The 27,947-nt window shown below is 50.6% G+C and overlaps 1 protein-coding gene across 1 annotated transcript in view; it reads right to left on the reverse strand.

Moving 5' to 3' along the window:
- IGSF21 (immunoglobin superfamily member 21) overlaps positions 1-25,061 on the reverse strand; it is a 41,027-nt gene extending 15,966 nt beyond the window's left edge. The window contains exons 1-2 of the mRNA XM_030507784.1: positions 24,715-25,061; positions 2,509-2,621 (exon numbers count right to left, since the gene is read on the reverse strand). Of these exons, the coding sequence (XP_030363644.1) occupies positions 2,509-2,621; positions 24,715-24,772 (171 nt within the window). The 5' untranslated portion in view covers positions 24,773-25,061. The remainder of the gene's footprint in view (positions 1-2,508; positions 2,622-24,714) is intronic.
- Positions 25,062-27,947: the final 2,886 nt, after the last annotated feature.

Genomic DNA, 27,947 nt, shown 5'->3' on the forward strand with positions numbered 1-27,947 from the left:
CACCCACCCTGATGGGTTATATGCACCCATTCCATGGGTTATACACCCACCCTGATGGGTTATGCATGTACCTCATGGGTTATGCATCCATTCCATGGGTTATACACCCACCCTGATGGGTTATATGCACCCATTCCATGGGTTATACACCCACCCTGATGGGTTATATGCGCTCACCCCATGGATTATGCATGCACCCCATGGGTTATACCCCCACCATGATGTGTTATGCACGTTCTCAACAAGCTATGCATGCACACCAATGGGTTGGTGATACATACACCCCATACCCCCATGAGTTCTGCATGCATCCCAATGGATTGTGCACACTTCCAACAGTGCTCCTGTCAGGTTACACACACACTCCATGGGTTATGCATGCTCCCCAGTGGGTTAAGCACTTACCCCGTGGTTCTGCATGCTCCCAACACCTTATTATGCATGCACCCCAATGGGTTATGAATGTACCCCATGAGTTATGGTTGCACCCAATGAGTTATGGGTGCACCTAATGAGTCACGAATGTGCCCTATGAGTTATGGATGCACCCCATGGATTATGCACCCACCCTACGCTCTACACCAAACTGCTGCCATTGAGTTTGCTGCTGTGCTCCCCTTTCTGCTTTTCCTCCCTCCCCAATCCAGTGTGTGCCTCTGGAGCCACTCTGCATCCTTAAACTCAAGGAGCTTGCTCTGATCCCTGTAAAACAAGCCAAGGGAAAGAGGAGCCCCAGAGAGTCCCCACCACCCCACTCAAGCACACAAGTGCACACACAAAGATGCTGTGAGGATGATTTACAAGTGGCAGGAATAGAACTCCACAGCCCCAGCATCTCCCCCTGGCTCACACGAGACCGTGCATCACCTCCTGCACAAGGCTTTGGGCTGCAAAAGTCCATGAGCAACACACGGGGGGGGGGGAAAGGGGAAAAACCCCTAAAATCAGGAGGGAATTTGGGAAATCCTGAGATGCTCTATGAGAAAAAACCACTTTCTGAATGCAGGAAGCTGCCTGGGAAAGGAGAAAAAGGGAAGGGGAGTTAAAAAAACCTGGAAGAAAAGCGGATTTGTGATGATAAAAATAAAAGCCGGGTTATTTTTTCCCTTCCCACTCTCTCTGTGGTTTCTCACAGTGTAATTTGCTCGGCCACCCCAGTGCATTGTCCTCTCACCAAGGGCTCCTGCATCCCTCCACGCAGGGGGATTATACAAATCCAGCCATAGCTCGCGAGAAAGTGGGTTAATCCAATCTTACCGAGTGGGAAAGGGAAGGAAAAACCTGGTGGAGATGGTGGAAGAAGCACTGTACAAAAAGCTTCCTCCTCAAAATAAGGGGGAGATGAAGCAAATTGCAAGGTGCAGTTTAAGGTGCAGGACAGGTTTTGTGTTGTATTTTGCTATTTCTCTGCTTGCATCCCCTACACAGCTAAACACACACATAGTTCTAGCAAACAGCAGCCAGAACATGATGGAAATATTCCTGTGCATGCACCACGCTCCAGCAATTCAATATGTATCAGTCCAGAGAGCACCTTTCCCTATCTATAAACCTGCCAGGATGCAAAGAAGAGCTTTAAGGCAGAAGATGCTCCTTTTTTGGGGAGCAGAAACAAGATGGTAAAACCAAAACATATCCTTCGGTGAAGGGCAGTGATTTCATCCAATGCCACCAGCCCCCTTGGCTCTTTCTTCACCTCCTTTGCAAGCAAACATCCAAGCAAAGAGCTGGTTTTTTCCATCCTGGAAAATTGAGTTTTCTCCACCATGGGGAGTTTAGTTGTGTTTGGCAGCTTATGCTGAAATTCCCCAGAGAAAGCCAAAAGTACTGCTCTGGACTGTTATAGCTGAGGCTGGATCCAGGTTTGGTGCAGATGGGAGTGATGGTGGGGGGGGGGGAAAGCCACAGCCTCCAAATCCCCCTTCCCCACATAAAACCAGTCTTGCTTTGCTCCAGACCAGCATCCCACATCCATGAGCATTACAGGGACAGGGACGGGAAGGGGAAAGGTTTTTCCTCAAGAGCCCAGTGTAAAGAGCCCAGCACTGCTCCCCAAGCCCTGAACACCCTCAATTTTGCCTAATTTTGCATGAAAACCACTCTCCTTTTTGCATCATTTCACACTCAATACACAAATCCTCTTCACACAGTGGTGCTAACCTGAGTCCCCAGCTCCTAAACCCCAATCAGCTCCAACCCCCGGTGAAAAGCCCCCCCGAACAGATCCTGCCAACCCCAAATCCAGCTGGAAAACAGGACAAAATGCCTGGAAAAAGCCTCATGGAGCCCTCAGGATACTGCAAATCCATTTTACATTTCTCCCTGCTCAGGTTTTCAAAGGCCAGGCTGCCTGCCTGCTTCACCGAATTGATATTCCCATCGGCAAGAGCACCGTCTGCCTTTTTCTCCACCATCCAGCCTTGACCTTCTGTTGGTCAGGAGCAAAGCAGCCAGGTGGCTACATGTGCCTGTCCCCAAGGGCAGGGAAGAGGCACTGGCACTGCTTACCCGGTACCAGACGATCTCCCGCATCTTCCCATCTGTCTTGAAGTTGCATTTCAGAGTGACGGCATCTCCCACCACCACAGGCGGCAGCGGCTCGATGCTGACTGTCAGGTAGGCTGGAAAAGGTACAGAAAAGGAGAAAATGAGACTTGAGCTGCTGGGGAAGGATGGGGAAGGGGGTGAAATACTGTTCTCAACTTGTTTTGTGGTATTAATAGCTCTGGCTGCATCCCACACAGGGATAATGCATGGGCAAGCCCATCAATGTGACATCGTGCCCCATTGCTGTAATGAATTTTGGCTGCTCCCAATGCACAATGGGAAAAATCCTTCCTGACCTTATTTACCAGCTTACAGCAGCAAAATGCAAGGAACAAGCATTTAGCTGCTTCTCCCCTCCCCAGCTTTGCAGAACTGCCAATGTTTGCCCAAATATACCCTGGGCACCCAGATTTTGAGGCTCACGCTGGTCCACACATAAAGCCTTGGTCCCACCAGCCACCTTCTCCACCTGCAAACTCAAACCCATCCTTCCTATGAAGACAGAATCATAGAATGCTTTGTGTTGGAAGGCACCTTAAAGCTCCTCCAGTTCCAACCCCTGCCACTGGCAGGGACACCTTCCATTAGAGCAGGTTGCTCCAAGCCCCTGTGTCCAACCTGGCCTTGAACACTGCCAGGGATGGGGCAGCCACAGCTTCTCTGGGCACCCTGTGCCAGCGCCTCAGCACCCTCACAGGGAAGAGCTTCTTCCTTATATCTAACCTGAACTTCCCCTATTTAAGTTTAAACCCAGCTTCCACTTTGTCTCCCCTGTTGCTTTTCTCCCCATTGCAGACCAAGTTCCTCTGCCTCTTGCTTTGCTTTAAAACCTTTTAAATTACTCATTTCTTACAGGAACAGATTAATCAGGGGATGTGCAAAGCCCAACCTGTGGTTTTACTGCCCAGCTTTGGCTGACAGCCTGCTGCTTCCCCATCTCCCTATGGCTGGATTCAGGAGCTGTGCTTGTAGCAGACGGGAAGTCAGAGCACGGCGACTCCGTCTGGCCCTTTTCTCCTTGTTTCCCCTCGATTTGCTGCAGAAGGATTGCAGGAGCACGGAGCAGCAGGGTCAGGAGGGCAGGCACTCACATTTCTGTTTTATTCTCCTCTATTTCCTCTGGCTGCTGGAAGATGTTAGATTGAAAGCCTGGTAGATCCAAACCTTCCTCTGGCATGCTTGCCCTGACTGTACCCATATCTGCAGCCAGGACACCCCAAACCAGCACTTTACCCACTGCAAAAAGCCATTATTTGCTTGCATCAGGTGGAAAAACAATGGAAAAAAACCCCTGGAGCACCTGAATAATGGAAGCAGGGTTGGAAATGGGTCTGCAGAAACTGAGACTTCTCTACAGAGGATCCCTTGGAATAGAGGAAGGTGGTTTTCTATGTTCCACAGGCAGTGATTTGAGGCTCCCACCACCTGTAAACCAAGTTGCTGGTGTTTTCGCAATGATCTCAACCACGACCTGTGGGAGAGCACGCTGCACGCACACGTGTCTGCCTCAACAGCAGAGCAGCGTGGCCTGGCATATTGAGGGCTCTAAAACTCAAGAATCCCTCTGTGTGCTGCTTTTTGGGGGGGAGCTACAACAGCAGGTTTGCTGGATGCAAGGAAATGGGATAAAACATGGATTTTGTTAGTAGTAGTGAGCATTTGCAGCGTTATGCAGCAAGTACATGGTAGACAGCAGCACTGAGCAGGGATGGGGGCTGAATTAAGTGTTGTTTTAGCCCTGAAATGGTGCAGAGCAAGAAGAAGTTTAACACTGCACCTTTGCAGCCCCAGCCTGACGCCTCCCTCCTTGTTGACAGCAACCCAAATCCTCACAATCATTCCAGGCCGGCTTCTCTCCTTGCCTGGACAGGGTTTATTTTAGCATGCTAAAGCAGGGATTAATTCCTTGCGGCTGCCAACGCAGCACACAGCCCCCTCAAACTGGGGGCTTTGCAGATACAGAGAGGCAGTGATGGGAGCGGGAGGAGGAGGAGGGATGCGAGGAAGGTCAGGCGAGGTCTCGCAGCGGGTGCTCCAGTTCCCCTTGCTTTTCTTTTGACATTTCCAATAGGGAGGTGAGCAACAGGCATGAAAGCAAAGCGAGGGGGATGAGAAAACGTTCTGCAACTGCCCACAGGAAAGCAGGGATGGATTCAAGCCAGGAATGGAGCCTCCATGCATGTGGAAAAGCTCTGCCTCTTCAACAACCAGCATTAGGAGCCTCCGGGCAAGATTCCATCTCCCTCCTGCCTCAGTGTGGACCAACAGGGCAATTAAATAAAGCCGATGGGTGACAAAGACAGAGTTAAGATTGCATTTTCCCTCATGCCCACGAATTATTGAGGGATGGGAGTTCCTGGTTCATAATCGCATCATCTCCATATGGTTTTTCATCCCTCTTCCCATGTCATTGGGTTTCACATCCTATGCACAACAATGGGAAGCTAAAGCATCCCCATTCCAGCCCAGCCAAGTGTTTTGGTGGTGCTTAGGCCATCTCCTAATCGTTGGTGGTTTTTTAAAGTGAAAAATAGCCAAGTTTGGGATGGTTGCAGCTAACCACCTCCACTCATGTGCAGCAGATGCATTGGCCCAAGCGTTTACCTGAGTAAATCCCACTGCAAACACATCCCCAACCTGCACCTTCTAGATGGCTCAAAAACCAGCCCAAATAGGCTCTGCTCCCTCCTTGTGCTGCAAAACCTCTTTGAGTTGGCAACCGGGCTGCAGCCCATCAGCTCTCATCTCCATGCCCAGTAATTTGGGCTCAGCTGTGCTGGGAGGATATCTGATCCTTAAAATCACCAGAGTGTAACCAGAGGATGCTCTGGTTTTCCTGAGCAGATCCTGCATGGCAAAGACAAAGGTCTGGAGCTCTGTGGTTTATTGCACCACTGCTGGGGGCATAGCCCACAAACGGCTGATGCTGGAGCCCCAGCGATGCCGAGAAGGGGACGGAAGGTGAAAACCCACCCACTTGAAGAGCATCAGCTGCCCAAATTCAGAGCAAAATAACCCCAGAAGACAGGAAAAAGAAGGAGGGAAAGAGCATGAGCGAGAGCAGAGAGAAACAGATGCATGGTCCCTGGAGGAGCCAGCCCTTAAAATGCTAAGGATGTGTGTAAGGGAGGGGGAAAAGCAGTGAAAATAAAGCCAGGTACTGAAAACTCATGCACGAATCCAGATGGAGCTGTCCAAAACCTGCCGTTTTGCTGTGGCTGATGTGAAAATCTCATCTCTCATCCCCTGAATCTCGTCCCTCTTCCCCTCCCGTCCCTTTATTTTCCTACAGCAGAGGATGGCAAAGTGTCACCAGTCCTCAAAACCCCAGTTTGGTCCCTTTTTGGATTTATTGCAAAGAAACCGCCGGTGACAATTATTACTGACTTTTAAGGACCATTTAAGCAGGGCTGAGCAGCAGATTTGCACCTCCAAAGGAAGAGCCCAACCCACCGTCTCCATCATCCTCTGTGTTATCAGCATCCCAAAGGCAGCTCTGAACCCTGAGGCTCCTCTCCTTCCCCTTTGCTCTTTTAAGTGAGACATGTTCCTTACTGCAAGCTGTGCCAGGCCACCCTCGGATTAGATTCAGCCCTATGGAAATCCAGCCCTCTGATTAGATCGCATCCCTGGGGAGAGAAGAGTATTTTTGCTAGTGAGCGGTGGGAATTCTTGCGACATCCAGTTTAAGGGGGTTGGAAAAAAAGGAGCGGAAGGGGGAAGGGAGAGATAAATGAAATGTCCTTTTAAATCAGGAGTGACACATTAATAAAAGGAGCACATTGGAACATGTTCAGCGCTTTCAGTTACAGAATAGCTGCGAGGGAGGAGGCAGGTTTCACCGCGGCCACGCAAGCGGAGGACGCAAACGGATGCTTCCACTAAGGTGCTGGCAGAAAACCCCGTTTCTGCGCCATTTGAGCATCCCAAATAGGCTGAGGTCCCCTCTGTCCTGTTGAGGAGGGGAAATGAGAGAGCAGCTGGGTGGGTGGGTTGCAGCCACTCAAACACAATCCACCACAGCACCCCTGGGTGCCCTAGGAAACTGCGGGGTGATGGAGCCTTTTGGTGTGTCCCAGCACCATGAAGCAGCCCCTCTGCATCTTGCCCATGTGCCTGGTGTTTTTTAACCTACATAGAATCATGGAATAGTGTGGGTTGGAAAGGACCCTAAAGTTCCTCCAGTTCCAAGTCCCTGCCATGGGCCAGGATCCTTCCACTAGAGCAGGTTGCTCCAAGCCCCTGTGTCCAACCTGGCCTCGAACACTGCCAGGGATGGGGCAGCCACAGCTTCTCTGGGCACCCTGTGCCAGTGCCTCAGCACCCTCACAGGGAAGAGCTTCTGCCTCAGAGCTCATCTCAATCTCCCCTCTGGCAGGTTAAAGCCATTCCCCTTGGCCTGTCCCTACAGGCCCTTGTCCAAAGCCCCTCTCCAGGTTTCCTGGAGCCCCTTTAGGCCCTGGAGCTGCTCTAAGGTGTCCCCTTCAGGAGCCTTCTCTTCTCCAGGCTGCCCCAGCCCAGCTCTCTCAGCCTGGCTCCAGAGCAGAGCTGCTCCAGCCCTCGCAGCAGCTCCGGGGCCTCCTCTGGCCTCGCTCCAGCAGCTCCACGTCCCTCTTGTGCTGTTGCCCCAGAGCTGGATCAGGACTGCAGGGGGGGTCTCCCCAGAGCGCAGCAGAGGGGAAGAATCCCCTCCCTCGACCTGCTGCTCAAGCTCCTTTGGATTTTCCAAAATTACTCCTATTCCCTAATTTCTCACCTCCCAGCACTTCCCAAAAAGCCAGCCTTACACCAGTGATGGACCTTACCCCTTTGGGACATATCCCCAGGCTTTAACCCATCCCCATCCTTGCATTTGGTGATGGTCATTTGGAGCAGCAAAGGTGTTTCCAGGGATGAGAGCGGAGCAACACCTCTTGATGGAGCCAGAGGAGAAGACACGTGGGGATGCAGCTGCCCCATCTGCCCCCACCGTGTCTCCCCCATCCATCAGGTGCCGACACGTCCCCCTCGGCGGAGGCGACAGGGAGAGATAATATTAACACATCATCATTTTAATCAGCCTGTGATTAGCGGGGCTCATACATAATTCACATCAATTTCTCCACCACCTTCCGGCAGTCACTTTGCCAAACCCACGATGGTATTTTGGGGTGCAAATACAAGGAGGGAGGGAGGAAAAAAGGGACCAGGAGCTCCGTAATTGGTGCAGGGTTGATTGTTCTCCAGGATTTAAGGCGTTTGCTGCTCAAGAAGGCACTTTGCCCCTTGCAAAAAAGCCAGCTGCCGTGCTAAAGGATTACAAATCACCCCCCAGAGTGATCCAGCTCCCCATCCATAACCAGAGGAAGATGATGGCCAGCACAAAGAGAGGTCGTGGAGTGCAAAGGTGCATGGCCATGAATGGAGCCTTGGGGACAGGGATGTCACCTGCTGCACGAGGCTGAGGAGCATTAAGCAAATGCGCTTTGACTTGCAGCACTTTGCAACATCTTGTTCATTAAAGATTAAACACCAGCAGTTGCTCCTGTTCCTGGGAGCACCACAAATACCTTCTCCCTCCCTGCCAAGCTCCAGCAATGCCTTATTTATGATATTCCAGGCCGATTTGCAATGATAATGCGCTGCTGTCTGTCCTTGCTAACCCAGGAGGGCTGCAAGGGGCAAGAACCAGTAAAGGATTTGCGTCTGTCCCGGTCTGGAATGGCCAAATTTTGCTGAATCTGGAGCTTTTCCTCCTAGAAAGCTGCTGCACTGATTTATTTATGGTTTTTGTAAATGATGGAATAAGTGTTTTAACACAGGTTTAACAACAGCAAGTGGAATAGGATGTGACAGATGGACTCAGCATCGCACTTCCAAAGCGGACGGTCCTTTTGCAAAGGGGAAAACCATGGGTGGGGGGGCACCCTGTTTGTGTTTGTAAAGGCGTGAACTACTTGAGTTTTCCTTGGGTTTTCAGCTTTTGCTTCAAGAAATCCAAAAGCTGAGCTCCAGCAGGGCTGAGCATCCCCCAACCCATCACTGCCCACCCCAAAATCTTATTGGCTTTTGCATAATGGGGCTGGTCCATGAAATAAACCCACTGAAACAGCATCACCCGCTGTGAGGAAGAGCCCTGCTGGCAGAGAGCAAATTGTATTAATACTGTGTAAATAGGATATTAACAGGCCAACCAAACAATTAAGAGCCCATAATTAAAATTCATCTTCCTTCACATGGTGGTGTATTAAAGTACAAACATTTCATTAGATGCCTCTTACCTCAGCCATTTGCATAAGTGGGAGGAAACACTTTGCAGCTGTAGCTTTGATTATGCTTGATGGGGGGTTGCTGGACCAAACCAGCCCCTAGGTCCTTAGGAAATGCAGAGAAGATATATAGAATATAAAGGGAGTATGTATAGGACATGCTTTAGTCCATTTTTCTTTACCTACATAGGATGCAATAGGTGCACTGAGCCTGACAGGTCCTATGGATGCATCTCGTATCTTGTTAGCTCCTTGTAATGTAAGTCAATAATTTTAATCAATGGATTGATTGAGTGTGGCTGCTTTGGCCTTTTGACCCCTTTTAAATAAAGATGAACTGAGACAACCGCTTCACTGGGGCTCCTGGGGACAGACAGGCCTGAAGGGGTCTGGTTCAGTTAGAATTTCATGATCAAAATGGTTCAAAGCAGCAAAATGATGAAGATGTACTCATCAAATTTTATCATCAACACAAAACCCAAACCCAACTCCTAATGATTTCAATGCTGGTGCCAGAACCCAATTGAGATTGGACTTTTGGACACCATCCACAGCTTTCCTTTGCTCCTTAAATCTCAGATTTCTCCTAGAAAAACTATCCTAGTCAAAAAGAGAAAGAAATGATGCCTGATTTCATGCCATGCCATGGTACTCAACACCACTTGTGTGCAGCCGTCTTAGTATCACGGACAGCATCTTCAACAGTGAGCAATCAAGTAAGGGCTTCCCAAAGAGTTATGTCGATATACCTTCAGAAAAATCAATTCTTACACTAGTTTTGTCCTCATTATGAACACTAGAGTCAGTTTGATATTCTTAAGGGCAGAGATTGGCTCTTATATACCAGTGCCTCTAGCTAAGCCCTGGTATGGTGCAGTAACACTGTAAGATGCAGAGAAACAAAGACCCAGGCTCAAAATGGATCATGCTGGGCTAAAAACATGTTTCAAATGCTTCAGCTCAGTGGGGTTTTCATGCACATCAGCACAACCTCAGCGTGGTAAATGACCCCAGACACAGAAAGAGAGAGTTTGGACCACTTTGGGCATGCAAATGCAGTGGGTAGGTTGGGTTATAGGAGCCTTGGGGTGCTGCAGTGCCTCCTTCTCCCTCTCCATTGCTCGTCTCCATCTCCCCCTTCCCATATTTCCACCTTCCCCTCTCTTGTTTGCTTCTATCAACTACTCAAGCCCCAGCTCTATCCATCACTAAGCGCTGGCTAATAACATTGGTGGAAACATCAGCTTTCCACAAGCTTGTTGCCACCTTTGGTGCGTGTCTCATGACAAACAAATCCACAGTAGATAGAGCCGTCCGTATCAGCTACGTGGCTTGAGCACGGACTGGAACAAAACCTGCTTTAACATCTTCATCACACCTTTTCTAAGTGAAGGCTCATTGGCAAGGCTGTTCCAGCTCACCGGAGCACAGGATGAGAAAGCCCGTTTCTAGCTTGGCTTCTTTTACTCACAGCACCAAGTTAGTGCTTGTACTACATTTCCATCAAGGCGTTTGCCTGATATCCTTGGGAAATCAGTTGTTCCAGTAAAAAGGTGGAAGTTTTGAGGCAAAACGGATGGAGCATTCAGCTGGAGCAAGCTCCTGCCCTGCTACAAACACTCCAGATGACCTCGGATGCATCGTTTGGATTCTCAATGGATCCCTCAACCTAAAAATCGGGTGATTTCCCAGAGATAAACTCAGAGGCGCAATGTTGGTGGTATAAGACACGAAACCAAGGTCCACATCCTGCTCACCCCAAGATACGTGAGCCACTGCAAAGCCAAACCCACCAACTACAACATGAGAGATGGTGGAGAAGTGCCATTTTGAGGGTGAATGCAAGAAAAAGGAGGTCTGAAGGGAAGCAGAGGCAGTGGACAACTAGGAACAGTAGGATTACTGGGATGAAAGGAAATATCTTCCATTTGGATAATATTTCAACACCCCCAAGGGTGAAGGCTGAGGTTACCCCATGATGAGCATTTCTCTACATACACATAGAATCGTAGAACGGTTTGGGTTGGAAAGGACCTTAAAGCTCATCCATCTCCAAGCCCCTGCCACGGGCAGGGACACCTTCCACTAGAGCAGGTTGCTCCAAGCCCCTGTGTCCAACCTGGCCTTGAACACTGCCAGGGATGGGGCAGCCACAGCTTCTCTGGGCACCCTGTGCCAGCGCCTCAGCACCCTCACAGGGAAGAACTTCTGCCTTATATTTAACCTGAACTTCCCCTGTTTCAGTTTGAACACCTCACCCCTTGTCCTATCACTACAGTCCCTGATGAACAGTCCCTGAAGAAAACCCAGAGACCCAACCAAAACCAAGAGCCACTTGGAAAACATCCACCCAACTCCTATAAATCAACTCCAACAGAAGCGCCCAACAAGAAGATGATGGGTCTCACCACCCCACGCAGATTATCAGCAGGGTTGCGCTTGCTGCATCGAGAAGTCTTCTTGATATATTGCATTTTATTAGCTGCTCCCAAACCCTGGACAGGCTGGGAAGCCATGTACATAAATTATAGATTGAATATTTATCTCCCACCACCACGCAGACGTGAAGTATGTTTAGCAGCATTTACTCTAGCACAGTAAAGCTTTATTTATAATATCTCCTCCCCACGCTGCTGGCGTGCTCAGCGCATCCCCAACACACACACCTCCTAATGCTTACAACGCACACCTCCACCTCCTAACGATGGATAAGGTGGGGGGGAATGAGTCTATTTTACTACCACATCTTCACCCTACTGATATGACCATTAAAATATAATGCTTTAGTGCAGTGCTGAAGCACCCAGCTGTGGTTTATAGCTGATAAAATGGGTGGCCACGACCTGAGATGGGTCATTTGGTTTGGTTTTCAGAAGGGGAGGATGTTTGTCATCGTTATGGTGCTCATTGCTCTTGCTCTTTTATCCCCATTTCCAGGTTATTTAAGGATTTGGCCATCCTGGTTGCCTTTTTTTGGGGGGGTTTCAGGGTCCTAAATGATGTCTTGTTCCAGGGGAGGAGGGAAGCCGGGTCTAGCAGAGCCAAATTCTCTTGAAAACCCAATTGCATCACTGATTCAATGGCTTTGCCAATGCCTCTTGGCCTCTCCTCAGCTGTGTGAGCAGCTGCTGGCGCCAAAATGAAGCTCAAATAGTGCCTGGGTCAACCTGGGCCTCAGATGCCCCATTTTTTAAATGGAGATGGTGTTCTTCATTTGCATGTGTGCAAATAGGGGCTGACTGCCTGCAGTGCTGCTTGAAAAGCCCACACCAGCTATTCAAGGCAGAGCCTTCTAAACCCATCGCACCCCAATTTTATTCCCACTCCATGAGCTAAAGCCAACAGGTTTTGGTAAAACAAGGTGTAAAGGGTGGGAGATGCCACCTTTCCTCATGCACACTGCATTGCACCAGCTCTAAGTACACATCCCTCCCTTTTCACCCCAATTTTCCCCTTCCCCAATGAAGCAAACACAGTTCCTGCAGGATTTCTCACTCTCCTGCAGATTTCCTCCACAGCAGCCGGATTTTCCTTAAAGCTTTTCCACCCAAAACTGCTGCCACCCCCCAGCCTCAAGTGCAGAGCAATAATTCCCTCCTGTGTGCCACTTCTGCTAATAACTCTCAGGAGAGATTTCCTTTCTCCTTTGCCTACTAGTGCCTCATTGCAGATCCCAATTAACCTCACAACCTGCTAAAACCCCCCAATTCTTCCTTATTTCACCCCATTTACCAGCTCTCCCCCATGCTGAACTCTGAACCACTCCTCCAAGCTCAGTAATTACAAGTATTCCCACGGAGTCTTGCAGCGGGATCTTCTCTTTCTCCAGCAAATCCCAAGCTCACCAGACAAGGAATTTTCCTACAATCCTGCTTTTGCTGAGCAACAGCAATCACTGGCCACCAAATTCAATGCAATGCCTCCAGGGATGGTGCAGAATACCCCCCCAAACCTTGCAATAGATGCCTTCCTGATGCCTGGGTACAATGTGGAATAATGCTCAGGACTGGGATGTTCGGATTCCTTGCAACCTGGCTCATCAATTCACACCCCTCTGCTTTTCCAGTACTTTTAAGCAAGCAGCATCACAGCGAGGGCAGTGGGATCTGCTCATCCCCATTTGCTGCCCAGAAAAATCCTCCCCACGCAGATGCAGGGTTTAATCCGGAATTAAGTGTGGCAGGAGAAGGAGATACCATATCATAATCCTCCGCTGCAAAGGATTGGAAACGCGTTTCTTCCCCACACCAGCAAATGCCCAGACTTCCAGCAGCAGGCTCAGCTTTCCATCCTGACACAGAAGAGATTCCCCATTAGCTGGATCCCTGCTGGTATCTCTCCCCATGCTGGCATCAGGAAGATCATAGAAGGGTCAGGGTTGGAAGATGCAACATCTGGATGCTTCCCCCAAGCATGGGGAATTATGGAAAACCTCACCCGAGATCAAGGATCTTGTGTCCAGCCAGAGCTGAAAGCACCAGTGAGCAAAAACCATCCCGGAGATGCAATTCAGGAGCGAAAAGGCAAATTATGTGTATGTAGCCTGGTTTGTTAGACCCACACACTGGAGCGGATGGATTAGATACAGATGTTAAAACCTGGGGAAAAGATGCCAAGCCCCTGGCAGAGCTGGATCCACTTCTTGGGGGAACTGGGAATGGTTTTGCCGGCAGCAGCCGATGGTTTTGCCACTGCTTCGCCCTACATCAGGGCGAGGATTACAACCCCAGCAGCTCATTGTATGAAACCATGGCTCGTGGTGTTAATCTAGAGCATAATCCCAGCCAAGGATAATTAGCAAAGCTCGAAGCAGCATGAAGCTGCTCAAAGGATGCTTTTGGAGCAAGTCCTGCTCTGTGCCTCAGTTTCCCCATTTGCAAAGAGGAAAGTGAGTCCCTTTCCAAACCCATCTGAGATGCAAAATCCCATCCTGGACTAATAGCAAGGAGTTGTTAGGGGTGCTACTCCTCCAACAAATAAGCACAGTTCTGAATTTTCCCACCTAAAATGCCACAATCTTCCCTAAATCTTCTTTCTTCCAGCTTTTGCTGCAGATACACCAGCCTGGAGTCGGCAGAAGAGGGAAAACTAATTTCACTGAAGAGCAAGTATGAGGATTTAGGTTTAGATGCCACCATCAGGTTTCCCACTAAGTTAAGAGTCCCAGCAAGGCGCCAGCAGGGTTTGGCTCTGCCAAGGTGGTCAAGGCAGCTCAGGAGAAGTAGTTGACCATGACCCAGATGATGAATTCTCTTATTTATTTCTCTAGTTGCAGGAAATCCAATTATCCCATATTTCTGATGGGTGACAAATGAGGCAGCCATCGATCCTCCCCTCCCTCCCTGGGTGTCTGCCATGAGCCAGCTCTTCCCACACCATCGATTCTGTGTAACTGGAAAAGGATTAGTATTAGTATTATTATTAACATTTTCCTTCTGAACAACTTCTCCAAAGGCACAACCTCAGGCACAGGAAGGGGGAAGAAAAAACCTGGTGCTGGGCTGAAGTCCCAAGTGCTAAAAAATCCACTCTTTTTTTGCTATTTAAGGTGTGAAACACAGCTTTTTACCCCAAAAGACCTTGGGGAAGCCTGGGGCAGCCAGACTGGCACGGTCACCAGCTGAGTTAAGTGCTAAAAAGCAGCCAAAGCCACACTGCTCCTTTGCTCCAGCGCTGCAAAACCCAATGTGCTCCCACCGGGAGTGCTCTGGAGGCACCTGGTGTCTTCTGCTGGTTGTACGTGGAGCAAGGGATGTAAGGAGTGACAGAAGGAGGGATGAAGAAAGGGAGGGATGGAGGAATACAGAGAGGGATTAAGGGAGGGATGGAGAGAGGGGTGAATAAATAAAGGGAGGGATTAAGGAAGGGATGGATGGATGGAGAGAAGGACGGAGCGAAGAACAGAGGGAGAGAGATGGAAGGAGTGACAGTGAGGGATGGAGAGAGAGAGAAGTGGAAAAACAGAGGGAGGGAGTAAGGGAGGAATGGAGGGGTGAAGATGAAGAGAGGAAGAGAGAGGGACAGAGAAGGACTCGGAGGAATGAAAGAAGGGTGGAGACAGTGATGAAGAGAGAAAGGAACAGAGGGAGGGATTAAGGGAGGGATGGATAGTGGGTTGGAGAGCGGGACAAAGAAATAAAGGGAGGGATTAAGGGAGAGTTGGATGGAGGGATGAAGGAAGGGATGGAGAGGAGGACGAAGGGAGGGCTGGATGGAGGAAGAAAGGGAGGGATGGAGAAAGAGGATAGAGGGAGGAATAGAGGGATAGAGGGATGGGGGGAGCAACAGAGGGATGGGTGGAGGGAAGGATGGAGGAATGAAGGGAGGAGATGGAGGGGCAGGCAGTTGGGTTGATAGGATAGACACCTGCCTACCTTATAATAGATACAACTTACAGGGATTTTCCAGCTCTGGGCTTTGGTAGTGGGCACCAATTTGGCTGAGGTGAGCGGGCAGCTGCATCCGAACCTTACCCTCATCCCTTGGCATGGGCTTTTTGCCTTTTTCCTTGGTACCTCTCCCCTGACTCAGCCCACCTGCTGCTTTTTCTCCTCCATCCCTGCTACCCCTCGTGCTGTCCAGAACAGGATTGCTAATTTGAAGCTACCCTCTTTACCCCGATTTACACTCCGTGATTAATAATCCCTTTGGTGTCCTAGTAATGCCGTGCTGCTAATAAGATTAAAGAATATCTCCCTCTTACAGCCCCGATTCATAATGCTGATTTACCGCTACTCCTCCACTCTCACTGAGAGGATGCACATGGCTCTTACCTTAATCCCTATCCATCTCTGCACCGTTGAGAAATCACTGCTAATTAATACCTTTCTGTCTCCCAACTGCTTCCAGATCTGCCCAGCTATCAATATTTGTCTGGCTTTTTGTTGCTGATCTCAAAGGTTATATATATATATATAATCTTTATATGTAGTTATATAGCAAACTCCCAGCCCTGCTCGCTGCTTTTATCTCTGCAGAGGGGATCTTGGCTTTTTGGGGGGTCTTTTCCTCCTAAATGGTGCCATCCCACCCCGGGCTTGATCACCCTGAGATCGAGCAAAGAGGAAAAATGGGGGGAGGCTATTCTGAGCATCCTTTCATGGGGATATGCTCAGCTCCATCCATGACTCAAAATACTTCCATGGGGTGATACCTCCCTGTGACTCCACTTTCCCGCATCCATCCCTATTCCTGCAGCACAACTTCACATCCCCAAGCTTGTTTAGATATGGAGCATCCTTAGATAAACCAAACAGCCACATATTTCACCCCACTGCTTATTTTCCTCCTCTGCCAGGAGACCCAGGACTGGCCCCACAACCAACCCAAGCAGTCGGATGCATTGGGAACAACAGCGACACCAGCAAGAGCTTAGGAGAGAGGGAAAAAAAAGCCCAACAGAGCCTCTGATCTGATGAATGTGGCAGGGGAGGCTGATGCTCTGCTTTTAATAAAACATAATGAAGCATGGGATCATAAAATATTTCCTTTAATTCAGTGCTCCCACGAGGGTGGGTAATAGAGGCTGGGTAATGCAGTAGGCTTTCCTCACAGCTCGCTGTGGGGAGAGCACTGCTGGGTTGTTAAACAGCCCATTTGCAAGCCTCTAAGTGCTCTCCTTCCCATCCCCACCCCATTTTGGGGGGGCAGAAGGAAGACAGGCTGTGCACATCCCCATAGGCCAAATCATGTCCCTTCAAGGGGTCCCCAGCTCCCAGAGCTGAATCACTTTGCCCTGCCAGGATGGGCTTTCCCAGGTGGAAAAAGTTCAAAAAGCAAATCAGGAAGGGCTATTCAACTGCCATCCTCACCCTCAGTGAGTACATGGGTGTCTGAGCGTGTGTGTGTTGCATATATAAATATATATATACATACACATATCTCCGAGGCGGTGTGGCGTGATCAACATTCCCGCGTTAAAAATCTCTCTGCATCTGCTTTGTCCTACACCCGGCACTAAATATAACCATTCAATATGCTCTCTCCCTTCACCAGAGAGATAACATTGTTTAAATAAGCCCTTTCCATTTTAAAGAGTTGGCTTGTTTTCTCGCGGCAGGGAGCTTTTAGCAGATCAGGAGGCAGAGGAGGGGGGTCCATGCAAACAAACACAGAGGCACGAGCATCCTTTAACATCCAAATGCCCAAATCCTGCCCCCTCCAAATCATTTCCCACCAGGAAGTTGCCCAGATACATTTTCCTGCTCCAAAAACAACCAACAACAAAACTAAAAGACACATTTCTAGGAGCAGAAAGGTTTAATTTGGAAACAGGGCTCGCCTGCACTTCCTCAAGCATCACTCCACTCCCACGCCGCTGCTATAATTACAGCGGTGTAAATTCACTCCCCGTCAGGAGGAAACCCAACTATCTCCAGCCAGTTTGCACACATCAACTGCTTGCAAAGGGCTTCCTTCGTCTAATAGCATAATAATGCAAGAAGACACAAATAGAGATGAAAAAGAGGCACCTCAGAAAGCACTTACGGAAAACATCTCATTATCAAGTTGCAAGGGGAGGAGAGTGTGAGCAGAGAGGGTTTTTCCTCCATGAATGATGGTCTGTCTGGAAGCCAAACCAGCAGCGTTATCACCCAACCTTCTTCCTGGTGGTGATACGTCTTTTGCACCCTTTCTGGAGCAGTATCTACCCACTACATGGTGCTTCTCCATCAGCAGACCTAGTCCGTTATTCATCCTACGTGGAAAAACCCCCGCTCTGCAGCAGCTGGCTGTATATATTTTGGGGTGCTAGGCAAGGCAAACTTGCCCAAATCCTCCCACCCCGCTCTGAGTCACCACGTCCTTCTGCAATACAATTTGGCAGGTATGTCTTCAGGAGAAAAAGCAAGGAAACCAGCCAGATTCAACCACAAGCTCTTGGGATGCTCTCGGTGCTGCAAGCAGGGCATGGGAGTGGGATGGCAAAGCCTGTGCATGTGGTTCCCACCTTCTCACAGCTTGTGCAGAAGCTAAATCTGCAGGGAAAAGGGCTTTCCTGGGCTTAAAAATACAAGAAAGATGCTTGATGGAGCAGAAAAAGTATCTCAGATCACAGTACATAGAGGACTGCCTGATTTCAGGATGGAAATCTTCCTAAGCAAGACTTAGAGCCAAGCTCTGAAACTCACTCTCCAGAGTTGTAAAGCTGGGGTAGAAATCTAAACCACTTGGCCACCAAAATCCCCTTCCAGACTAGTTTCAGGAGGAAAGACACAGCCAGCAGCTGTCTTGTGATGTAGAATGTGTTCATCTCTGCAAGAGGGCTTACTAGGGTACAAGGAGCTTGGCTCACCCACATCCCCCCCACCTCAAAATTGGGTTGATCCTGATGCTTTTGTTGTACCTGCTGAGCTGAAGCCTTTTTCTCCCCCTCCTGCTGTTATGGTCCGTCTCAGTCCCCCAACAAGGAGCGAGCAGTTCCCAAACCCATCACTTGGCACCCGTGACGATGACAACCACCAGCCAAAATTACCCCTTTCTGCATCTTCCTCTTTCCAAGTATTATCAGCACCAAGAGCAAAACCCTGGGGACAAGCTCCCCAGCACAAGCGCCATCAAAAGCAATGTTGCTACCAGCAAAACCAGAGTTATCCATGAAATCCATCCTTCCCAAAAACGTTTCCACGGGTGACAGTCCACCTAGAAGTGAATCCAAGTGCCACCCACCATGTCCCCTTGCCACCCGGCATCCCACCCACCATTTTGCTCCCTTGGGGAGAACAAAACCCCATCACAGAGCATCTCTGCATCACTCCGGCCCATCCCCGTTGCTGCAGATCCCTTTGCAAAGAAACAAATCGGTACAAATACACATGCAAAGCGTGCGTGTCCCAACGGAGAGTTCTCCAGCTCTGGTTTTCCCTGTCCTGGCCAGGTAGGATGCAGCATCAGGATTTATCTACAAGCCCAGGGAGGAGGAGCAGGGCTGGAATAACCACTGCTAATCCCCTATGCCCTCCCCTCTGAAGTATATTGTTGAAGGCATTACATAAATGGGAAATTAGACAGAGGTTTGGGCAGGAGATGAACTAAATCCCTGCCTCCCCTGCTCCATTTTGCAATGCCTCTGAGACACCCACTCTTCCAGCCAAGAAGGATTTTGCAGATGGAGATGTGCTTCCAGCACCAGAAAGGGCAAAATGTGTGGTCTGGAGGCAGGGAAGGGCTTGGCAATGCCACATTTCCACATCCACAGCCCCTTCCTGTTGGGTTGCAACATCCCTCTGCTGGGCAATGTGGGTTTTCCTGATGCTGCCCCAAACCTCTTTGGAGGCCTCAGGCAGGGCGTTGCTGTGGATTCAACCCAGTGCTGGAAAAACCTCCTTCCCTGCTTCAAACCTCCCTTGTTGGGGCTGGCAAGACCCTATTAATGATAGTTTTGCTTCTAGCTAATACAAGCCCTAATTGCATTTCAAAGGACCAGCTCCAGCTCTGGCTTCTGCTGCAAACACACACGTACCCCAATTGATAACCCTGTAAGGTCACAGGGACACAGCAAGGAGTCACCCCAGAAGGACTCGAGGTCACCCCACCAGAGAAGCGTATCAGGAGGGCTCTGATGCAGTATTTAGGGTGGGTGAACCCCATTTCACAGCCAGCTGAGAGTGGAAACAAGCTGCGCAAGCACCTTCTCTAATCCCAAATGGCTTTGCAGACCCTAAAAACCTAATTTGACATGATAGAGGCAACCACAGCGGTGGGTTATTGTCCCTGCACTTTGCTACTAGCCCGCCTGCCCTTGGCACTTACGGTAAATCCAGTCCCCAAAGCGTTGAAAACAAGTCTGTGATTGACGGTTTATTTTAGGAAGGAGAGGGGAAAAGTGGGAAGGAGATAATGCTGCGGAGAGATAATGTGAGCACCAGTCATTAGTTATAAACAAGCCCATCAGTACTCCAAGTGCCTCGGCAGAAAGCAAACAAAAGGGCAAAGAGAGCAGTTTGGCAAGGGAACAAAACCAGCCACATCAGCTGCATCCTCCCCGCTCGGCTCTTTGCAGCAGGATTTACGAGCAGAGAAGTTTGCAAGGCGAGAGCTGCACCTCCTACCTCCAACAAATAGGGATCTGGGGGCTCCTTCCCTTCCTGTCCCTCTCCGCTGATGTCTGAGCAAAGAGCCTGACTTGGTGGCACTGAAATCAAGGTTTTCTTTCAGAAGGTAGGAGAGAAACCCCAAAGCACTGAGGAAATCTCATCACCAGTGGGTCCCAAAGAGGTGATGCTTCGTCCTCCCTATATGCGGTCCCACGCAGGTCCCGGCCACCTCCATCTTTGCCAGGGTGAGGTATTGGCTCCATCATGACCTCCCTGGAAGTCTTTTCCCCCAACAAGTGCTGCAGGAACCTTAGCATGATCCTTGTCCCTGCCTCAGCCTAGTTCTTAAGCCATTAGTGCATCTGGATTCAATAAAACCTGCTCTTATTCCAACACGGTGGAGAGCTTTTCCTTGGCAGATCTTAAAGCACCTGGGGAAACGAGCAAAGCAATAGCAAATCAAACAATCCCAGTCGAGGGCTTTCAGATAGAAAAGACCATTTCTACAATGACAACCAGAAAAGAGAAGGCAGATGGAGCATGTGAAGCCCCAAAACACCTCCATGGGAAGGGGAGGCTGGTGAGAACATGGTTAACATCATGTCTGGATGCTCCACAAAAACCCATCCACGCAGGAGTCGAGCTACATTTCCACATTGCTCAAGCCTGGATGCAACACAAGGGTGGACCTTGCCTTGGAATGCTTGGAGGCATCAGAGAAGCTCCAGGGCATATAGGAGGGCTGTGATGTGTTTAGCATATTGCACATAGCACCTTGCATTTAGCAAGTATCACACTGCATTTAGCACGTTGCATTTAGCATATAGCACATTGTATAGAGCATTTAGCACACTGCATATAGCAGAAGCTGTTTAGCTCAAGGCTCCTAAAAGCTAATCCAGAACCTTTAACACAATTTATTTTGGGACCAACATCCCAAACCGTACAGCACCCCTAGGCTTATTTTTGGAGGGGTGCTAATAATACAGAATACTTGTTACAGCAAGTGAATGTGGGGCTAAATACCCCAAATCTGAGTTCTGACACATGGGGGAGCTTCAGGAATGGTCAGAGGCAGCCAGGGACCAGCCATGAATTCATGTGTGAGGGTTCCATGGAGAAACAAAGCCCGGAGTATCTCCCAGTGATGCTTATTACTAAGCCCCCCGATGATACATATTAAGTACAAGGTGAAGGGAAGATCCTTCACTGAAATGCAGAACTCATGGAAATAGTAGGAAAGGACGAAAGAGAGGTTGACCCTAAAGCTGAGTGTAAGATTTGCGAGGGAAAAGCACAAGTAGAGAAGGATGGAGGGAGTATGGGATGGGTTTTCAGCTCAGTGCCGTGCATCTACAGGTGAATTAAAGCAGGTTTTGCGCCCACGTGGTGCAGAGGATGCTCCTTCTTTCCTCTCACACCCCCCAAACACACAAACTCCTACCAAAACCCTCTTTTCTTTAGCTGAGCTCAACAGAGACACAAGCAGGTGGCTCCCATCACCCTGGTAAAAGCCACACACTGTTATTTTCCTATGGAAAGGAGCAAAATGAGCTTTTCCAGGCTTGCAAGGAGGAGCCTTGCATGTAAGTTGGGATAATCCCTGTGAGGAAAAGCTCCGGACGTTTCCTAGGAATGAAGAGGGGGTAGAAATCCAGCTTGCTGATAAAATAATGACTGTAAAGGGATTTTTCCAAGCTGGTTTTTGACTTGGAGAAGCAGCACAGGGATATTCCCATGGCAAAGCCCAGTCCCAGGAAAGCTGCCCTTCTAGGGCAAAGCCCAACAAACCCAAAGCAGCTTCAAATAAGGAGCTACGCTTGAATTTTCCCATCGTAGGAGGTGCTGTGGAGGGAGGAATATAGAAGCTAAAGCAAAGCACTCAGAAAAAGAGTACAGGAATATCTCATTGAGATCAAAATACACCATATTTAGCCCTCCCTTCCACGGTTGCAGAACACGGCTCTGATTTTACACGGCTGTAAAACAAACCCCGATGAACACTTTATGGGAAACATATTTCAGGTGACAAGATGAGTGCCGGCTCATCAGCCAGCCCTGATTTCAGCCATGCCAAGAAACCATCGCTCTGCTTGCAGATGGGGCTTCCCAGCTTTCCAAAAGCAGGGAAGGGGGGGCCCCTGGGGCTACAGCTCCATCATTATCCATGGTCCAGCCGCTCGCCTCCTCCACATGCCCTGATTTTTTCATCTTGATGGCTCCTTAACCCACTTAGCCCTGCCCTAGGCAGCATTTTCTGGCCAAGGGAAGAGATTGAGCTTGTTATAAGGAAAAGCAAAAAGCTGTATTACAAGGGGTGATGCTCCCCGGAGGGATGTATAACACATCCGTAAGGATCCAGCCAACCTACCGTGAGGTGAGGAAGCAAGTAGTTTCTTCCGGCTAAAGAAAAGGGTTTTTCATTATGAGGAGATGGATGGAAATCCCCAAAAGGCTGCAGATGCTTTACAGGATGGGAAGCACTTCTAATGCTTTCCCCTCTGCCATAAGCAGGACTTTGTTGCTCCTCCTGGATGCAGCAGCATTGGGGCAGCTTTCTGACAAGCAATATATAAGGTGACAATAAAAACAGGCAAGATTCCCCCTAAAGATGCCTTTGGAGATGTATGGAAGAGGCCGAGAGCAAATGCGCTTGTAGGGAAGAGCACATCTTCTGACTGCATCTTCGCAGCCGGATTCTGCTCTATCCCTTGCAAGGAAAGTGCTGGGATAGGGAATGGAAGGACCTCCTTGGGCACATCCTTTCTCGCTGCTACAACACTGCAGCTCCAGCCAAGGATGCTGTCAGCCACAGAAAAGCCATCTGCCCGCTGAATATTGGGAGCAGCGCTCGGCCTGTGTAGCTTCCTGCTGCCCGGAGCAAAGGAAGGTGTCAGGATGGGAGCACCCACCCCAAAACCAGCCTTTAACAAGTGTTTTTTAGCTGTTTACTGAAAAAGCAGAGCGCAAATTGGCTCGTTTATGGGACAGCATTTCTCTGCCCAGCACTAGGGGACACTGAACGCAGCTGATCCTAGGGATATGGGAAAGCAGCAAAGTTCCAGCATGATTTTAAAAGCCAAAACCTGGCTCCTGGATGTCCAAACACAAGCGCTGCCCATTGAATCTGCTCACGAGACCTTCCTCTCACATCACTTCATAACCCATGACCCCCCCAGTACCACTGGCTTGCTCTAGATCCAGCACAAAATAACTTTTATCTCTTATTTCCCCCCAATACACACACTGCACACACTGATTTAGCCTTACCCGTTCTCACAAACCAGCAGCAGAAGAGCAATCACCCAGTTTACAGTGATAAAAAAGAGGAGAAAGTAGGGAAAAATGATCCATGCACCAGTGATGGATAACTTCATGCTGGGAAAAAGCCAGGGGGACGTGTTGTTCCATGACAATTATCTACCTGTGACCATAAAACCATGGTGGAGGTGGAGTGGAGATCCAGGACTGGATCTGGCACAAGTTTCCCCCCTCCCCAAGCCACAGAGGTTTTATTATGGACCGTGTGTTTGGCAGCATGGTGCCGGTGGGGTGCTCAGGATGCATGGAAGAGCAAAAAGAGCATCAGCCGCAGCCTGGCAGCGCACAAAACCCATCAAAGAGGGATGCAGCAGATGCAGGGTGCCTTCCCACCCCTGATTCAGCCAAATCTAAGCCGGGATCTGGCTAACTCAATGGTCCTTGGTCCCTGAGGGACGGTTTTGGAGCTGCTTGAGATGCCAGTGGAAGAATTGGGTCCATTGTGTGACCCTCTCCCCGCTCAGCCCTGCAGAGCACGGCTGCTGCTCCCCCTCCCTGTGCCCTGCAGCAGCTGATGACGGCTTTCCAGGGAGGAAAAAGTACATTATTAACCCAAAAAGAGGAGATCTCGAGCAGGTCCTGCTCATCCCTCCATCACCCAAAGCCTCTCAGCCTCCGGAGAGCAGCCGGGCTCGCTGTGCTCATTACAGAGCAGCCACCTGAGACCCCACAGCAAGTGATGTCGGGGGGGACATGCAGGGAATAAATGGAAAGAGTAGGAAAATTGCCTTCAATGCACAAGAAATTCAACTGCTGCTGCACCACAGCCTTCGGGATGTGAGGAAGGGAAAGTTTCCTGCCCTGTTAATTTCCACCTCCTGGGAGCCCTGTTTCTGGGGATGAGGAGGTGGGGGGGCTCTTATTAAAACCTTTGCGGGCAAACTGGGGGTCAAGATGTTCATTTAGGTGCTCAGCCAGCTGCAAACCCCTGGGACAGTGGGAATTTGGAGGCTGCTTCTCCCTGCTGGGTGTCCCTCCATCCCACCTATGGGGTTTAGGGCATGTCCAAGGGGTTGCAATCCCCCCCCCCAAAATAAAGCTGTAGCTCATGGAGGTCCCCAGGACACCAACCCCTTCCTGTATGGAGTGATCAGGAGGAGGACTGGGGCTCGGAGCTGCAGTACAGAGTAGCAGGGAAGGGGGATACAGGTGCCCTCCCCCCCATTGATGCTGGCTGAAGGGATGAGGATCCCCCCATCTCCTCACCCTGTCCCCCAGCACCCCTTCCCAGACCCAAAGCACCCTATTAAGGAGTCCTCTATTAACTGCTGCTTCATTAACAGGTCCAACACCATCCCCCTGTCAGGGGGATGCCCCATTAGCAAGTGCACAACCACCGGCTCCAAATCCGCTGTGCTGTTAACGGGTGCCCTATTATTGCCTCCAAACGGAGTGTCTGCCCCCACCTTGCACCGTCTATAGCCCCCCCATCAACCCCCAACCCCCGAGGGGGTGCAGACCCCACAGACGCCTCACGTTTATCGGGGTGCAGGTGAGCACCCCTTTATTTCAGAGGCCGAACGGGGTGTCCCTGTACCCGGGAGGGGAGGGGTGACACTCACCCAGCGCCAGGTCGAGGAGGTCCCAGAGCAGCAGGCACAGGGGGCTTATCGTCCGCATGATGCCCGCGGGGGGGGCAGCCCCATGGGGCTCACCGGCGCCCCAGCCCCCTGCCCGGGGGGCAGGCGGGCATCGCGGCGGGGGCTCGGCCCGGCTCCGTGCGTGTGTCCCCCCCCGCGGCAGCTCCTCGGCCGCGGATCCCGCCGCGCTGCCGCCCTTAAGCCGATTTATTGGAGCGGGAGCGGAGCGAGCTGCGGCCGACCCCCCCCCCAGGCTGAGCCCGCCCCGGCCCGGCCCCCGGGAGGTGCTGGAGGGGCGGGAGCGATGGACGGGAGCGGGAGGGAGCGCGGTGTATGGGGGGATGCAGGGGAGGGATAGAAAGGGGTGGAGGGAGGTGCAAAGAGGGAGAGAGTCGCAAAGCCGGGGGGGGGGTCCAAGGAGCGGGAGATAGAAACAGGGGGATACGAGGGGGAGAATGCAAAGGGGTGGCCCAAGAAGAGGAGGATGCGAGAGGGGAATAAAAGGAGGGGGGTGGCAAAAGGGGGAGGATGCAAGGGAGGAGGGGGGAAGCGAGGGCGGGGGTTGCGAGGAGGGGATGGAAGGGGGGGAACCAAAGGAGAGAGGGGAACCAAAGGGGGGTAATGCAAAGGGAAAAGATGCAAAGCGGGGGAGTATCTCTGCGGGGGGGGGGGTCGTCCAAGGAGAGAAGGATGCAAGGGAGGGTGCAAGTGGGGAAAAGCAAGGGGATGGAATGCAAGGGGGGATCGCAAGGTGGGGGTGTCCAAGGAGAAGGGTATGCGAAGGGGATACGGGATGGAGAAAGGGATGCACGGTCGGGGCGGGGGCAGAACAGTGTCGGGGAGTTTAAGGCGGTGTATGGAGGGGGTGTGGGATGTACGGGGGTGAGCGGTGGAGAAGGGGGTGCACGGTGCGGGGTGGGAGTGCAGGACGGGTTGTGCAGTGTATGGAGGGGGTGCGTGGTGTATTGGGGGTGACAGGGTGATGGAGGAGGGGGGCAACTGTATGGGGGGCGTGGGGTGCAAGAGGATGTGAGCAGTTTAGGGAGGGGGTGCAGGAGGGGGTGTGCGATCCAGGCAGGGGGCACTGTTCGAGAGGTGGGGGCATAGGAAGGATGCTGGGTGCTGGCAGGATGTGGGTGTGCAAGAGGGAGAGGGATACAGGAAAGGGGGACAGGATGCAGGCAGAGATATGGGGTCCAGGATGGGAAAGGATATAGGCAGGGATGTGGGGTGCAGGCAGGGATGTGGGTCCAGGATGGGAAGGGATGCAGGCATGGACATGTGGTCCAGAATAAGGAGGGATGTGGGGTGCAGGCATGGGGGCAGGATGCAGGCAGGGATGCGGGGCGCAGGCACAAGTAGCCAGAGGGAGTCCTGGGACAGCAGTTTCCACCTGACCCCTTTCCTTCAGGAATTCCCTCTCCCTGCAGCCCCCCAGCAGAAGGATCCAGCCATGGAGCCATTCAGACCCCCAGAACAAGGTTGTCTGAATGGCAGGGCAAGGATGCACATCACTCCATGGTCCTGCTGCACAGACGACCTTGTTTTCCTCCAACTCCCCAGATCCAATTAGTTCCTGGACATAGGGGAAGATGTGACTATTATTTATGAAGAGCCCAGGTAGGGAGGCAGCTTGATGGCCTGGGGCTTGCAGACAACCACGGCAGAAGAGATTAGGGGGCTGGAAGAAGCTTTTCCTCGAGGATGGATGCCTCTTTCTGTTGCTATTCAACCTTAGAAACAGCACTTCCTAAAAAACACACCTCTTTCCTTTGTAAAATCAACTTTTTTGCAGTTGCTTTTGATTTTTTCCTGTCCCATGTGGTCAGTCTGTCTCCCCAACACCTTTCCTTACAGCCCTCAAGCCCAGCTTAACCCTACTGCTTCCCTAAATCACACAAAGGCCCCACATCTCCAGCTGCACAAAGCCAGCCCCATGCAAAAAAACCCCACACCAAAGAAGCCAGAATCATCTTTTGAGGCTTACATATGCCCAAAAAAGCATTGAAGCAAAAGATTCCCTGAGATGGGGATGGGGAACAGTCCCTGTGCTGAGATTTCGGCGCAACCAGAGGCACCAGTCTGCTAAAACTGGTGGGTTAATCTTGTTTCTTAAATAACCACCCTCCAAGCAATCAGGTTCTGCACAGATCAGTCCATAAAATATTAAATAAAATCAATTAGGTGCTGAATTTCCTTTGAGTGAGCTGGATTTTCTCTCCCTTTTCTCTCTGCCTTTCATCTGCTGGGAAAAGCCGCGGTTCGTTCTTGCATGGAGATGTCTGGAAATCAAATCTCACTTTATTTGAGCGCGGATTTGATGGACCCCCTGAGAGACGGTGCCTTTTCTTTACTCTCCTGGGAATACAATGGATAGGGGGAGGCAGAACATACCCCAGCACACCCTAAAAGAGCTTCAGCCTAACTAGGTGGCCTTGAGGTATAACCGAGCTCAGCCAAGCCAAGTGCGCTGTTGTTTTAGAGCCGGTCTGCGGGTTAACAGCCCGCGCACGACCCAAATGGTGCTGTCAGCTCCTGTAAGAGCTGCTGCTCCGACATGTCTCCACTGAGATGTGGGATTTTATTCCCTCTTCTTGCTTTGCTGTGCTGAGCTGCGAACCCGGCTCCATCACTCACTGTCCCCTTTTTCATTCCCACCCCAAGCAAGCTGGAATCATAGAATCCCAGACTGGTTTGGGTTAAAGAGACCTTCAAGCTCATCCAGCTCCAACCCCTGCCACAGGCAGGGACACCTTCCACTAGAGCAGGTTGCTCCAAGCCCCTGCGTCCAACCTGGCCTTGAACACTGCCAGGGATGGGGCAGCCACAGCTTCTCTGGACACCTTATATCTCATCTCCATCTACAACACCAAATAGTTTCTAATTTCCTTTTGTACTTCTAAATGTAAATGTCTGCTCAGACAAAAGGTTGCAGAACAATGTTTTCCACCCTGGGATGCAGTAACCCATGGGTGAAGTGCCTAAAGAGGTGAAGATTTTAGGCTAGGAAGTGGAAAAGGGTTGTCCAAAGAAGGAGAAGGTTTAATAATTGCTCTCTGAGATACCTCTTTGCAAGAATAAAAGGGCTGCTGGCCGGAAGAAAAAGCAGAAACCTTTTCCAGGGATGGCTGCCCCATCCCTGGCAGTGTTCAAGGCCAGGTTGGATGGGGCTTGGAGCAACCTGCTCTAGTGGAAGGTGTTCCTGCCTGTGGCAG

This window comes from Strigops habroptila, chromosome 16 (assembly GCF_004027225.2).
Source record: "Strigops habroptila isolate Jane chromosome 16, bStrHab1.2.pri, whole genome shotgun sequence".
Taxonomy (NCBI): Eukaryota; Metazoa; Chordata; class Aves; order Psittaciformes; family Psittacidae; genus Strigops; species Strigops habroptila.